The following is a 14,813-nucleotide window of genomic DNA, read 5'->3' as shown; positions in this document are numbered from 1 at the left end:
AATACAAAATTATATATCAACATTATCCTTATACCGTAACAGATAGACGTGAAATGTATGTAGCAATAATAATAATCATTATTATTATCACATTCCAAAAATTTATTCTTGGCATGTTTTTGTCAAATTCATTAGCATAAGATTACAAAGAGAGGACAATATATTTTCAATTTAATTTTGGGTAACCGGAGATAACGTCTTAGTTAATTCCTGTTACTCTCATTTTTTCAAAAACATCATTACACTTTAATTATATATTTGCTTAATTTTTCACTCTTGTCTATAAACTTAACTAAAAAGTCCAATGATCATTATACCAGAGTAGAGGTACCTAACCTCCAATCTTTGTTTATACACTTGTCAGAATAATTTTTTTATGTTTTGGTTTTTTACTTGTTGGGACCGTTCCAGAACTGTTATGTGACTAATGTTCTGCGCATTGATTCGGAGTCGATACGGGACGGTTCAATAACAGTTCGAAATACAGAACCAAAACAAACCTTTTGCACAAATTCAGGACTCACAGAATCAATAGCTGAACTTTCTCCCCAGCTTCACTGTGTACTGTAGATTTTGTGTCAGTCATACTTTTCCAAACTTCTGCATATTTTTAGGTTTCGAGGCATCTGTCAATAGAAATAAATCGTTCTCCCTACTTTGAAATAATCCATCTCTCTGATTCGTCACCGCTTAAAGTTGCACCTGGAATGACTTATACGGTACAAGTGATCTTCAAACCTGTTGAAGTACGAGACTATAGTTATACCGTAACTTTCGTGACGGACGAAGAAATATTCTCCGTACCTATATATGGTAAGAAACTTTAGGTACTGATTATGTTATGACGAATTTGGTATGCGAATAAAGTTGCCTAATAAAGTTGACGAGGAACATCGAATGAAAATATATTTTTTCCAAGAAAAGTATATCAAGTTGGAGGAAAGAAGTCATAGACGGACATAAATAACAACTTGGTTGACAATGTTTCGTGGTGTATTTCATCAGTTCGGACTTCCATTGTCTAATATAATATAAATTGATTTGAAATCCCTGAAAAAAATTAAAATAAAAAGATTAACCGAAAATAACGATTTTATTAAAACAAAAAACTGAAATTACAAGGAAATAACATACAAGCTACAACTAGAAAATAAAAAATTGAAATATTAATAAAAGTTGAAAATTAAAAAATATTAACAAAAATGAAAAATAAAAATTAAAAGATTCCAAACCAAGTTACGTCACAACGTTTCGATTGTTAGTATCTACAATCGTCTTCGGGTGATAACTGGACTTATTTCTCCGAGATCTGACTATAGGTCATTCGGGTGCTTTCACCTTTCATCTATCCCCTCTTTCCGCTTCATTGGTTTTAGCGAGAGATGACCGTTTGGCGGGAGTTTTTCGCTTGATAAGAGGTTTCCATATGTTACGTATCTCTACGCTAGCTTGACTAAATGCGTTGTTGGACAACATATACGCGGCTTCCTTGAATTTTCTCCTAAACCAGTGTTCCTCTTTGTGTATGATTCCAGCTTGAGCCCATTTGATATTGTGTTGATGAGTCCGAACATGCTCTGCTATTCCGGATTTGCTGGTTTCTCCTCGCTGTGTGTGTTTCTTGTGCTCAGCAATGCGAACATTCAATGGCCTCTTAGTTTCACCAATATAGGATATATAGGGTATCCGGTAAATGCAATTCTTGGAATCACAGTCCGCGTTTGGTGGCCTGGTTTTCGTGAGGCTGCTACGGATAGTGTTACCGGATCTGAAGCAGGTTCTGATGTTGTACTTGGAACCAATTCTTCTTATCCTCTCCGATAATCCTCTGATGTAGGGAAGTGCAACCACTGGTTGTGACGGCTTCTCTTCCTTGCGAGGCTCCTGGTGTCTTCTGGCCAAAGTCTTTTCTACCATCGCTTTGGAGTAGCCATTCCGTTGAAGATCATTTTTGATGATGTCTAGTTCCTTCTCGAGACCTTCATTCGTATTACAAAGCCCAAAAGCACGGTCAAATAGAGTCTTGATGATTCCTCTCATAGTCGATTGATGGTGGTTGGATTTCTGGTTCAGATACGGTCCTGTGTGAGTGGGTTTTCGATATACAGATGTTTCCCATTTAGTGTCGGCCCTCTTCACCAATACGTCAATGAAAGGCAATTCGTTGTGGACTTCCTTCTACATTGTGAAAGTGATGGAAGGACTTACGTTGTTGATGTGCTTCAGGAAAATGTCTAGTTCTGCATTCCCATGGTTCCATATTATGAAGGTGTCGTCTACATATCTCAACCAGACTCGGGGCTTCTTGTGGGCTTCTTCAATGGCCAAAGTTCCAAACTACTCCATATATATATTAGCTATAATCGGTGAAAGTGGCTATCCCATTGGCAGTCCCTCATCTTGCGTAAAAAATTCGTCCTTCAGTTGGAAGTAGCAGTTTCGTACACATCATCCAAGTAATTCCATGATTACTTGTATGGGTAAGTTTGTTCTATCTTTCAGGTTCCCATCTTTGGATAGCTCCTTCTGTATGATTTGAAGTGCTTCTTCGACCGGAACGTTGGTAGAGGCTTTCCACGTCGTAACTGATCAGTTGATCCTGCTCTTAGACTTCGATTTCCCCTAGTAGTTCAACGAAATGTCTTGAATTTTTCACAAAAGATGATTTTTCATCTTGCAATGGTTTAATTATTGGTAGTAAAAATCTGGACAATTTCTTAGTGGGTGAATCTCTGGAGTTAATGATCGATCTGAGCGGAACATCCTTTTTGTGGATATTGGGTAGTCCATACAAGTGAGGTGGCTTACTGTGGTGCGGTGTTAGCGATGATCGATAATATGTTAGCGATGAGCGATAATATTTCAATTTTTTATTTTCCGGTTGTAGCTTGTTTGTTATTTCCTTGTAATTTCAGTTTTTTGTTTTAATAAAATTGTTATTTTCGGTTAATCTATTTATTTTTATTTTTTTCAGAGATTTCAAATCAATTTATATTATATTAGACAATGGAAGTCCGAACTGATGAAATACATGAACAACAACTACTTCACTCACTTCTATGAGATATACCGCACGTATACTTAATTCAGAATATGTTTAAAAATCTGTTTAAAATCTGTTTTTCCGTTAATCAGCTGTCGCTCCCATACGAACGACAACTCTCAGAACTTGACAATCTTGTGCGAACTAAGGACTAACGAGGTCTTACCTTTTAACGTGTGTTTCCATTATTTTCATCATAAGCATCAAATACATTTCAAACCATCAAAAACCGCATAGGAGCTGACGCCTAGTTCTGCCGCCATCCCATGCACCGTTTGTGATGGGTAAGTCTCCACTACGGTCCTTAAATCCTCGTCCTGGAATAGGTACTGCAGTTCGACTACTTTGGGACTCATTTTCGAGCCTAAAACTCTGGAAAGAAATTTTGCAAACCAACGTCGAACACTGTGTTCATTAACACTATAATTGCCAAACGCCTGGTTAGTTTTTTTTGGCTATTTCGGCAGCGTTTTGGTTCAATATGAATTTGTAGAGAAAAATTGGCCAAAAATCGCCACATCGTATCAGTGGCGGCGCAAGAGCTAAATTCATTTCGCGAGGATTACATCCTTCTTTAACTATGTCAATATCATTTTCATTGATATTGACTTATATTTAAAAAATATTATAATAGTATCTTATAAGTGGAAATAATGAAGACGTTGAATATTATTATCATTTTTCAACCCCAGTTTGCGCAGGTCAGGCTCTATCTCCCGAAGCTCCAATACATTCAGGAAGGCGTGCCAGCAATATAAGCATTATCCCTACACCGTGTGGTAAGTGATCATTGGGTCCGAGAATCGTGTGCCCTGAGTAAGCGTAGTGAGCCCAGAATGACATCCTTCTGCATTTGTCCGGCTAAAATGTCTGCCCTCTGCCTATTATTATTATCATTATTAATATAGTATTCCATTAGTACATTATAGTACTCCACTTTGAAGTGAAGATATTAAATTTCCTTCAAGCAAAAACAACGCAGTTTCTGCGTTGGAAACAACTCGAGCACCAACTCAGGCACTGCGACCGTTACCACATTGCCTCAGATAATGTCTACCGCAGTAGTAGAAAACGTCAGGTATAACCTGCAGACCACGGCCAAAGAACCGGAAAATAGGTTTCACACAGATATCTCCGGCAGTGAAAGTTTACATTCTTTGATCAATACTTTCTTAGTTTTCAATATATACTTTTCAAGTCTAATTTTCTTCAAGACTAATACATTGACACTTTTTCAGCAATAGGATATCGCCCATTACTAAACATACCGGACCACTTAACTTTGAAAGCCACGGCGGTTCGAGTACCCTCCCGGAACAGTATGGCACTGTACAACTTCGGTAAAGTTCAAGCAAACTACATAGTCTCTTACAAACAACCCATCAGAGTAATTCCCCTGCGAGGTGCCATAATGCCGAATCAAACCAGCGAGCTAAAAGTAATCTGTACTCCTGTCGAACCTTCCACTCCCGTGGAAAGCGAGTTCGTTTTCACGTACGACGATATCACACTGAGGATTCCCGTGGAGTGCGAGATCGTCGAAGCCGATATTCACTTGGACTCTAACACGGTGTTTTTCGGGGAAGTTTACATGGGCCTAGAGACCCACAAAACGGTAACCGTGTATAACAAGAGCGAGTTTTCTCTGGATTTCCGATGGAAATCTTACAAAAGCGAAGCCGTGGATATGCTCGAGAAGTCGAAGCTGCTTCAAGCCATGGAGGATATGACTGAGATGGAGAAGAAAAAATACGCGAGGCTTGAGTACATGAACATTATCGATGCTGAAGGACACTCGAATATTCTCGATAAGCACCTCGAGGACGAAAGTGAATTGACGGAAGATCCGTTTATATTCAAGTCTAGCGTATTTAATATTCTGCCGGTGGTATGGTTTTTCCTACTTCATGAGATATAGATGGTGTTCATAAATGTAAATAGTTAAGAGAGTGATTCTAAGAAATATTTTGAGAAGAATACCCCTCTAAATTCTGAGAAGAACACTCCGATGAATTCTTATTCTAAAAAGCTTTATTAATTATACCGGGGGTCGCTGGAATTCCTCTTTTCCTCTCGGGAATGTATAGATGGGGTCAAAATATCACCAGTACTTCATATAACTTTTGTTCCTAAAATCCTTTGTTATCAAGTTAGGGGCCCTCAAAGTTACAAGTGAATTTCAAGTAATATTCAAAACCAAGCAAATTTTGGTGATGGACTAAACAAATGAATTGCTTCCATGAGCTTTCATACAGGAGTCAGTTGTTTGGCTACAAAGTGAGGAACGGACTACCTTCGATGGTCCAGACCCCAAAACTTTGAAATAACAGATATTTTTCAATATTTTGCAACAAAATCAGGTTACTTAGACGATCGGAGCAACGATTTTTGATGAAAATTCACTTTTGTTCGACGACAACCAACCTGAGGTGATATTTTGACTCTATATTATCGAGAGGAAAAAAGGAAGTCCAAAGACACCCTGTACAACAAGGTGCCGAACTCTCAATATTTTTTTAAATTTCATTTTACCCCTTCTATATTTCTGATGCTATCAAGTTCAAAGTTGGTATATATTCATATGATTTAAATTCCCACGAAATGACCTAAAAAGTGATGGAATTTTTTTATAGGGTGTTACCTTTTTCGGGTCCTGAGTCTTTCGACCCGGCCATGGCTACTTTTTCTGCTGCGTTAAAACATTCTCATCTCTTGTTCTGTTTCGGTGTTTGGCGTACTCGTAACATTTCAAATGTTGTAACGTTACCAATTTATGTGAGAAATCGGCACAAAAATAATGTAAACTATTTCAATGATTTCATAATAGCCCAGTCAATGATTTTGGCTCTATTTACCCTCTAATTCAAATTTGACAATGTACCAAGGTTTGCTTTTATCCTGGGAATAGTTGACATCCCTTCTCGAGTTTGAAAAATATTTTTCTGAAAATAAGTCCAGTGATGATAGTTTAACTAATTTTAAGGGAATAAGAAATAGTTAAATATGTGTTTATCCTACTTTTATCAATATACATTCCTTCTATATGAACTTGTGTCTGAAAATGCTTCGTTTCGGAGATACGGGGTGTTGAAATTGAATTTTTTTGTTCGCTTTTTGAAAATAACTCTTGCAAAAAATAAGTTATTTGCACTAAAATCGGTAACCGGGGTTTTTTTGATGTGTAAAATCATAATTTCGTATTAATTTTCATGTAACATCTAGAGGGCACTGCTTACGCTGTCATTATGTATTTCAAATTGCCCTAACTTTTTTGACAGTAAACTTTTGGTACTTTTTATGAAAAAACCTAATTCCCACACCTTTTTCAAGTAAAAAAGTTACACCTCTTCATCAACGCTGGAGGTGCTCTTTTTGGAGATATTTACAATTTTCTATATTGATGCATATTACTTTATAGCCAAATTTGATTTCAATAATTTTTGTCACTCTCCGCTTGCAAATTAAGTTAATTGAATCGAGTAGGCTATGAAAGTTTGTTTATAAAAATAGAAGTTGGCTGTTACATTTTTAACTATTAATTGACCGAATTTGCTCAATGGCTTCAAAGAACAACAAATTATCACGAACAACATCCGCAAATTTTATCGAAAATCTTCTTCACAGATGAGGCTAATTTTTCAAGAAATGGTATCATGAACTTCCATATCAACCACATCTGGGCGGAAGATAAACCACATACGATAACGTAAACTCATTTCCAATACAGATTCTCTTTTATTGTATGGGTAGGCATAATTGGGGATTATTTAATTGGGCTCTATTTTCTCCCCTTACGTTTGAATGGAGATGCCTCCATTTTTTGGAACACGAGCTTCCCCAACTTATGGAAGATTTTCCCATTGGTCTCCGAAATCACTCTTGGTTTATGCACGATGGAGCTCCTGCTCATTTTAGTGTGATAGCAAGAAATTTTTCAGACGTAGCATATCCCCAACGATGGATAGAAAGAGGAGGCACTGAGAATTGGCCCACGAGGTCACCGGACTTCAATCCCGTCGATTTTTTCCTTTGGGGACACCAAAAATCACTAGATTATGCTAGCCCCATTGGAAACGAGGAAATGTTGAGGGATCGCATCATAGCTTGCTGCGAAACGATAAGAAACACTCCGGAAATTTTTCAACGGGTGCGGAATTCTTTAATGAGGAGAGCAGAAGCTTGTATTACTGTTGGGGGTCGTCACTTTGAACAGTTGTTGTAATAGTTGTTTCGTTCAATTTTTATATGTTTATTTTCCTAATGAATAACATAGTACTTCTCCGAATTGTTTTTTTCACAAACTCCGAAATGTAGCACTTTCTAATTGAATAATGAAACCTGACAATTTTTTTTTATTTGGATTGAATAAGCAGTTCGATAATGCTCAGTTTTGAAGAAGTCTGTACGGGTATACTGCGTATAAAGTTTGATGAAAATAACTAAAATTGCAAAAAACTTATGACAAAAACCTACCATGTATTGAAAAATTTCAACAACCTGTATTTCGAAAACGAATCATCCTTCGTTAAACATTTTTTAGGAAAAAGTTTTTGTAATGTTCTCAGCAACTTCACTTAACGCCCTAGGAGTTAAGTAATATACTTCGATATAGAAAATTGTAAATAAATGATCACTTCCAGCGTTGTTGAGGAGGTGTACCTTTTTTACTTGAAAAAGGTGTGGGAATTAGTTTTTTTCTTGAAAAGTACCAAAAGTTTCCTGTCAAAAAAGTTTGGGCAATTTGAAATAAATAATGACAGCGTACGCAGCGCCCTCTAGATGTTACATGAGAATCAATACAAAAAAACCCGGTTACCGAATTTCGTGCAAATAACTTATTTTTTGCAAGAGTTATTTAAAAAAAGCTAACAAAAACATTCAATTTCGACATCTCGTATCTCCGAAACGAAGCACTTTCAGACACAAGTTCATATAGACTTTTTTTCTTAAAATTGTCTCAGAAATACGTCACTTGAATATTTTAATGTACTTATGTTACACCCTGTATATTATAGATGTATCATCATCAAAAATTTTCATTTCTACATGCAAATCTGAATTGGTTGAAAAATCCATGTAGAGAAGAAACAGAATTGGACTGAGAATAGATCTCTGAGAAGCGTCATTTATAATACTCTCGGTGTTTTTTTTCAAACATGAAAGCATAATTTTCTTCGATCGTCTTATGTTTGTCTAATTGAGACACTATTATTAGTTATCGAGAAGTGTATTACGAAATACATTTGATATGATAATGAAACCAATAAAAATTGGCTGAATTTAATTTTTAATCGAACAAAAAAAAAATACAAACGAAAAATAGTGCATAATAAAATGATCACTGAATCTGAAATCTAGAAGAAGATTATTGTTGCTCCTTTAACAATGCTCACATATGCTCAATGGCATTATGTCGGGCGAACTAGCTGGCCACGGTAATCTCTGAATATCCTCAATCCCTAGCATTGTTATCCTTCAAAATGAAATTGGCTCCAATTTCATTTTTGGAGAAGATATATGAAGGGTTAAATAACGTTTCGAACATATTTATCCCATGTAATTGTGTCTGGAATGGGAAGAGGCTGCATTTGACGATCAAGCATTATTTCTCCCCAAAACATTGCTGATGGTATACATTCGTATGGAACGACTTCTCTGGCAAAAGATAGTCTTTCTTGTTGCCCTGGCCCCTTCCGAACTTTGTGTCGCCGACTATCATTCACTAAACCAAATCTGGTTTCGTCAAGGACATTTCGCCACTGAGCTAAAGCCCGTCTATGTGTTCCTGTGTCCACTGTAGACGAGCGGCTGTGTCTGGGAATTAACCTGGGTTCTCTTAAGGGCTCCCTGGCTTGTGATATTGGAAATGAATCGACCAAACATTCTTCTCAAACGAGTTCGGACAGTTGGGCCTGTTATGGTTCGATTCCGACGTACATATCCTGCTAGATACCGATCTTCTATTGCATTAGTTACCCTAGAACGGCCAGATCCACGTCTCCAGTCAACACTGTTAGTTTCCTGGTGCAAATGCACTATTCTGATAATTGAAACGCGGGGAATTTTTAGTCTATCTGCAATTTGATGATTCAGCAGACCCTCATCATGCATAGTCACTATTGAGTTATATGAAGATGGAGACGTAGAAATCCACTACCTTTCGTTTCCAAAAATTAGTCTCTGCTTAAATTATTCCTCTTTATTTTTTTATTAAATGAATATTACTCTCCATGAGATTTGTATATAATTTATATACATTTATCAACATTAATGAGAACTTTTCCTATTTCAAACTCTATTAGATGCGTAATATACCAAGTTTCTGTTTTCATTAGGAGGGAAGAATCGTTCCAAATCAATCTTTGGATTTCACGATAATATTCCGTCCACAAAATAATGAATATTACACTAGCATCGCCTATTTGGACATAACAGGAAGAATAGAACGTCTACCCGTTAGCCTAGCTGGAGGCGGCAAAGGCCCTGAAGTAATTTTCAACGTTACCACTTTAAATATCTCAGATATTTTTCTTCAAGCCACCCATGAATATCAGATAGTAGTCAGGAACAATGGTGAGCAATATTTTAATCTATAATGATTGCTAATAGTTATTCAGACTATATTCCGAGATTTTCACCAAACAGTTTAAAAAACAACAATACTATACCATGAATTTGAATATTTGCTACAGTTTTTGATATGTCTACGCATAAAAATGAACCCTTTTTTTGTACAATCAATCAATTTTGTAATAAATTGATGGATGTAACCGTTACTACGTGGTAGGAAATCATAATGCCTTTGTCGGCTAACAATCTAGCTAGGGAAATTGATATAATTACACAGATAGGTCATAATAATGGTTTCAACGCAGATACAATCCAGAGGTTAGTCAGGAAACAAAGCCGGAAATTCACTTACAGATTAATATACCCTCAGGTCAAACAACCAGAAATCAAAAAATGGGTAACGCTAACATATTTTGGAAAAAGAACAGGGATATTTGCGGGTTTCTTCAGAAAAAACAATGTGGAAGTGGCATTCAGACCACATACCTGGTTATCTGATTTCCTTTTCAATACCAAAGATGAGGTGGACAAGTTGGAGAAATCTGGAGTTTATAAGCTTAAGTGTCAGGAGTGTAATAGTGTTTATGTGGGACAATGTGGCCGAAATTTCCAAAAACGGTATGCTGAACATGAAAGGTCCTTCAGACTAGGAAAAAATGATTCGACATTTTCAAACTATTCCTTGGCATGTAACCACAAGTTTCCGAATCTGAATGATACGGAAATTTTGCATTATGCAAGGAAGGGTTACAAACTCAATTATTTAGAATCCTTGAAAATTCACAAGCATAAACATTGCGGGTGCAACCTGTTGAATCAAATCGATTTAGTTTACTCGCCGGTTTTTAAATTGGCAGATCCGCATTGTGAACTGTAAATACAGGTACTTAATCAAGCCAAGTACCTCTATTAGTACCTACAAGGGTGGTATATAATGGCTAATGTAATGAATCTTTGTTAGTTTATTGTATAAGTTTGAAAATGTCCGTATAGGACGAAACTGCAGTAGACGTATCGAGTTTTGTGAAAGTCTCACTGAACGGATCAACTTGAATCAGAATTTCTTATATAAAATTTGTTTTTCGAATGAATGTACATTTAGTTTGAATGAAGAGGAAAATCGGCAAAATTGTCGATATTGGAGTGATACGAATCCTCATTTATACGGTCAAGTTCATACCCAACGACTTCAAAAACTGAATGTTTGGGCAGAAATTTTAGGTAACCACATCATAGGACCTTTTTTATCGATGATAATTTGACTAGTGATGAATATCTGGATATGTTGGAGAATCGAATAATGTCGCGCATCAGTAGGGCAAAGGAGGATATAAATTTATTCGAAAACGAAATAGTTTCTCAGCAGGATGGTTCACCTTCTTCACCTTATCCTGCTCCAGTGCGACAATTTCTGGATGATAATTTTCCTGGTCGCGGGATTGGCAGAAGACGTCCAACAGAATGGCTACCAAGGTCTCCGGATCTCACTCCTGTAGATTTCTTTCTATGAGGTCATTTGAAGTCTGAAGTGTATGAGATAGAATCAACAACATTAGAGGATTTGAGAGAGAATATCATGAGGCGTTGCAGAGGAATAACTCCCGAGATTCTCAACCATGTGAGGGCGGCAATGGAAGCTCGTTTGTACCAATGTGTGGAAGTTGGTGGAAACGATTTTGAACATTTATTATACAAATTTTTTTTCTTCTCATTGTCCAGTGATCAGATTTCGATTCAAGAAATAATAAAACACCTTTTTTCTGATTTATTGCTTCCATATTTGTCCCTAGAACGAATATTTCAAAATGTGGTTTCCTGTATAATTTTTGACCTGTTTTTTTATTTTTCCTGCAAATCGTTGTTTATGGGGTCTATGAAGATCTATTGTAAATTAACACAGGCCTATAATAATTTGCTTGTCTAGAATGTTAAAATTGTGTTTGGAAAATAAAACAAATGAATGATTTGAGTCTTGTTCAATAAATAATTCATGATGTAATTTTTATTGGACTTATCTTCATCTGTATTTGTACCAGTGGCGTAGCTACTTTTGGCACCCGGTGTCTTTCATATTTAAAATATTGACCAAATAATAAAATACAATAAAATCAAAGACACAGAAAAAATATTTTCATTTTACAATTAAAATCTTTTTTTTCTAGCTTTGAAAGCTGCAAACTCCATAAAAATTTATATTTTGCAGTGCCTCGTGTTCGATGGCTAATATACCAAGATTGCTAAGCCACGATTAGGTCATTGTTGCACGCAAATAGTTTTTTAATAATTTTAGTTTACTGAAACTACTCTAACATGAAGTTACGATTACGCAAACCGTCATGAACAATTTCAATGCAATGAGAAGATTCTGTAAAATACCATTCTACAATAAACTTTAAAAAATCTAGAGATACCCAATCAAAAACTGCAACTTTCAAGTTTATTCGCAGATTTGGTATCTCCAAAAGTAATTCTGTTTCTTAGACATAATCATGAAAATCAGTAAATGGGACGGGAATCCCACACGATAGCGTCGTGGGGAAACCCCTTATTAAACATAGCGCTTAGCTAGTGCTTGTGGAGGAATCCTCGAAAAAGACAGCTGTGCTAGCAATTTTTTTTGAATGTTTGTGTTTGGTTCTTGAAGTTGAGTCACCAGGCTGGTATCAACCCCCCCTCCCCTCCGCCCCCCTTCCTACGCCACTGATCGGAAAATTTTTAAGGCACGATTTTTTCAGTAAATATTTTATCATCAGAAAATTGAATATTTTTAGGGCACATACCAGCTACGGTGGTTTTCAAAGAGAAAAAGACTGATTTTGGCGGTACTATAAAATGCCTACCCAGAAAACATTACTTGAAAAGTTTCGAAAATTGCAAATCGTTCGTCATCAGTTTTACCTCATCTGTGCAAGGACATTTCGTTGAAAAAATTCAATTCGTCATTGAAGAATCCAAAGAAATAATTGGTGTACTCCTAGTGTAAGTACATAATATATTTTATATGTTTTATATTTGAACTTTATACCTGAAATACCCTTTATAGGGTATTTCAAATTCGATCGTCACCATTGGGATCTCGGAAACTATGAGATATACGAAAATGGTTAAATTGGAGGAAAGTTGCACTTACCTAGTTCCGTCACGCTGGAACCTGCTTTGAAAAAAAATCTACTTTTTTTAGCCTACTTTATTTACAAACGGTTCTTATAAATGTAGTAATGTTAATTTTTTTGTAGTCTTATCGGTTACTGAGAAAGCACTATTGATATTTAAAATACGAAATATACTTAATAATGCGCTAAAAAGTTTTGGAATAGGTTCTACATTGATTGCAGTTTATTGTAGTAACAACACAATATTGATTTATTTTACAGTCTTTCGAAGTATAGCAAAAAACTACTACAACAAGACTACAAATCATAAAATAACAATTGTCCTCAAACTACAAACGATGAAGTTGATTGTAACTGAAATTAGATGTTTGTAGTTAACATAATTCTTTTCTGATGTGTTTAATGGTACATTTTTGGGTACTTTCATCAATATGGCTTCCTGGAGACCTTTTGAAACAAATGATAACATTACGTGTGAGGAATCTGTGTCAATCGACATGTTTAACTTCAGCGAGTAATTTTAAATATTCATGAATGCTTGAAGAAGGAAAACTGTCACACTTCACAGAATGCTGTTGTGAATAGAATATGCGAGTTAACGAAACTATCTCGTTCGACAGTTCTTCGAGTCATTAAAATAGGGGATGTCATTGTCCATGCAATGAAACGAAAACAAAGGAATACAAAATTGGCAAACGTTGATGGTGCTACAAAAGATGTGATTCGGCGAACAATTTATGGTATATACCAAAAAATGAAGTACCAACCTTGGAAATGATTTGTTATGAACTACTAGACTATCACGATTACAATTACAAATCTTTAGAAACTCTATGAGGTGTCTTATTGTCTTGTGGTTTCAAATATAAAAAATTGAACAATCGGATGGTCATAATGGAATCGACACGCATTGTTCAACTCCGACAAGAATATTTGAGGCGAATGAAAAGCTACCGAGAATCCAGTGGACATATAATCTACCTCGACGAAACTTGGTTTGATATCCATTATGTTGTCAAATATGGCTGGGTAGACGAAACCAAGTATTGTGCTTTGAACACAGCTTTTTCAAGGGGAAAACGTGTTATAATTTTGCATGCCGGGAATGAAAGTGGTTTCGTACCTAACACTTTGCTTCTGTCGGCCAAAAATATAAAAGATTCGTCGGCTGATTACCACGAAGATATGACTGCGGCTTTATTCGAAACCTGGTTCGGTGAGCAGTTTCTCCCAAATATTCCTCCAAACTCGGTTATTGTTATGGATAACGCTTCGTATCATTCTCAGTTATTGACATAATACCAAACAATAACACAAAAAAGCAGATATTGTTGATTTCATGCGAAATCATGACATGGAAATACCCAAAAAGATTCTAACGAAAAAGGTATTACTGGCGACCATAAAACAACGTAATTTCAAACAAGAGTATATTATTGATACGATGTGTGAAACACGTGGTAATATTCTCTTACGTTTACCTTCATACTATTGTGTGTTCAATGCAATTGAAATGGTTTGGGCCACAATGAAAGAAAACTTGCGGAAATGTAATCAGTCACCGACTTTGAATGTTGTAGTGCTTGACAATATAAGGCGAGTGGTGAATGAAGTAGGTAATAGTGATGTGTGGAAGAACTGTGTGTCCCACGTTATGAAAGAAGAGAACAAATATAAATCCGATCGTTATTCAACCCGATGATGATTCCACCTCATTCGAAAATAGCGAAGAATTTTGATTTTTTTAGCAATTTTGTTGGCCTCTATTATTTTGTAAATATATGTTTAATGAGAATTCGGTGTGATTATTTGTTAGTCCACTGTATTTTAGAGTTTTCAACTCGGAAATCAACTACCTTAAATTTCGAAGTTATTCATAATTACCCATGGTGGACAAATTTAGTTGAGATAACTTTTTCATGGGGTGATCAATTGCTATGATTGTAAGAATAAGTAACTGAAAAACTTCCACTGAAAAATAATACGGCGACGCCTATGTCGAGGTGGAAATTCCTTCTCTGTGCTGTTCTAATTGGTTTTGGAAATGCTATATAGCATTTGTTGTTCAAATTTGAAACATCTGTAAA

General features: G+C 36.0%; 1 protein-coding gene across 3 annotated transcripts in view; it reads left to right on the top strand.

The window, feature by feature from the left end:
* The window catches only part of LOC111509109 (hydrocephalus-inducing protein homolog), a 174,776-nt gene that overhangs the window by 1,272 nt on the left and 158,691 nt on the right, over nucleotides 1-14,813 (top strand). For all 3 annotated transcript variants that reach the window (XM_074171028.1, XM_074171027.1, XM_074171029.1), the window contains exons 3-6: nucleotides 615-813; nucleotides 4,282-4,931; nucleotides 9,379-9,616; nucleotides 12,385-12,592. In XM_074171028.1, the coding sequence (XP_074027129.1) occupies nucleotides 615-813; nucleotides 4,282-4,931; nucleotides 9,379-9,616; nucleotides 12,385-12,592 (1,295 nt within the window). The remainder of the gene's footprint in view (nucleotides 1-614; nucleotides 814-4,281; nucleotides 4,932-9,378; nucleotides 9,617-12,384; nucleotides 12,593-14,813) is intronic.

This window comes from Leptinotarsa decemlineata, unplaced genomic scaffold (assembly GCF_025532065.1).
Source record: "Leptinotarsa decemlineata unplaced genomic scaffold, Ldec_3_MD MMD2_tig00000008_RagTag_RagTag, whole genome shotgun sequence".
Lineage (NCBI taxonomy): Eukaryota > Metazoa > Arthropoda > Insecta > Coleoptera > Chrysomelidae > Leptinotarsa > Leptinotarsa decemlineata.
Note: the sequence above shows the minus strand (reverse complement) of the source record. Positions and strands in the feature narration are given on the sequence as shown.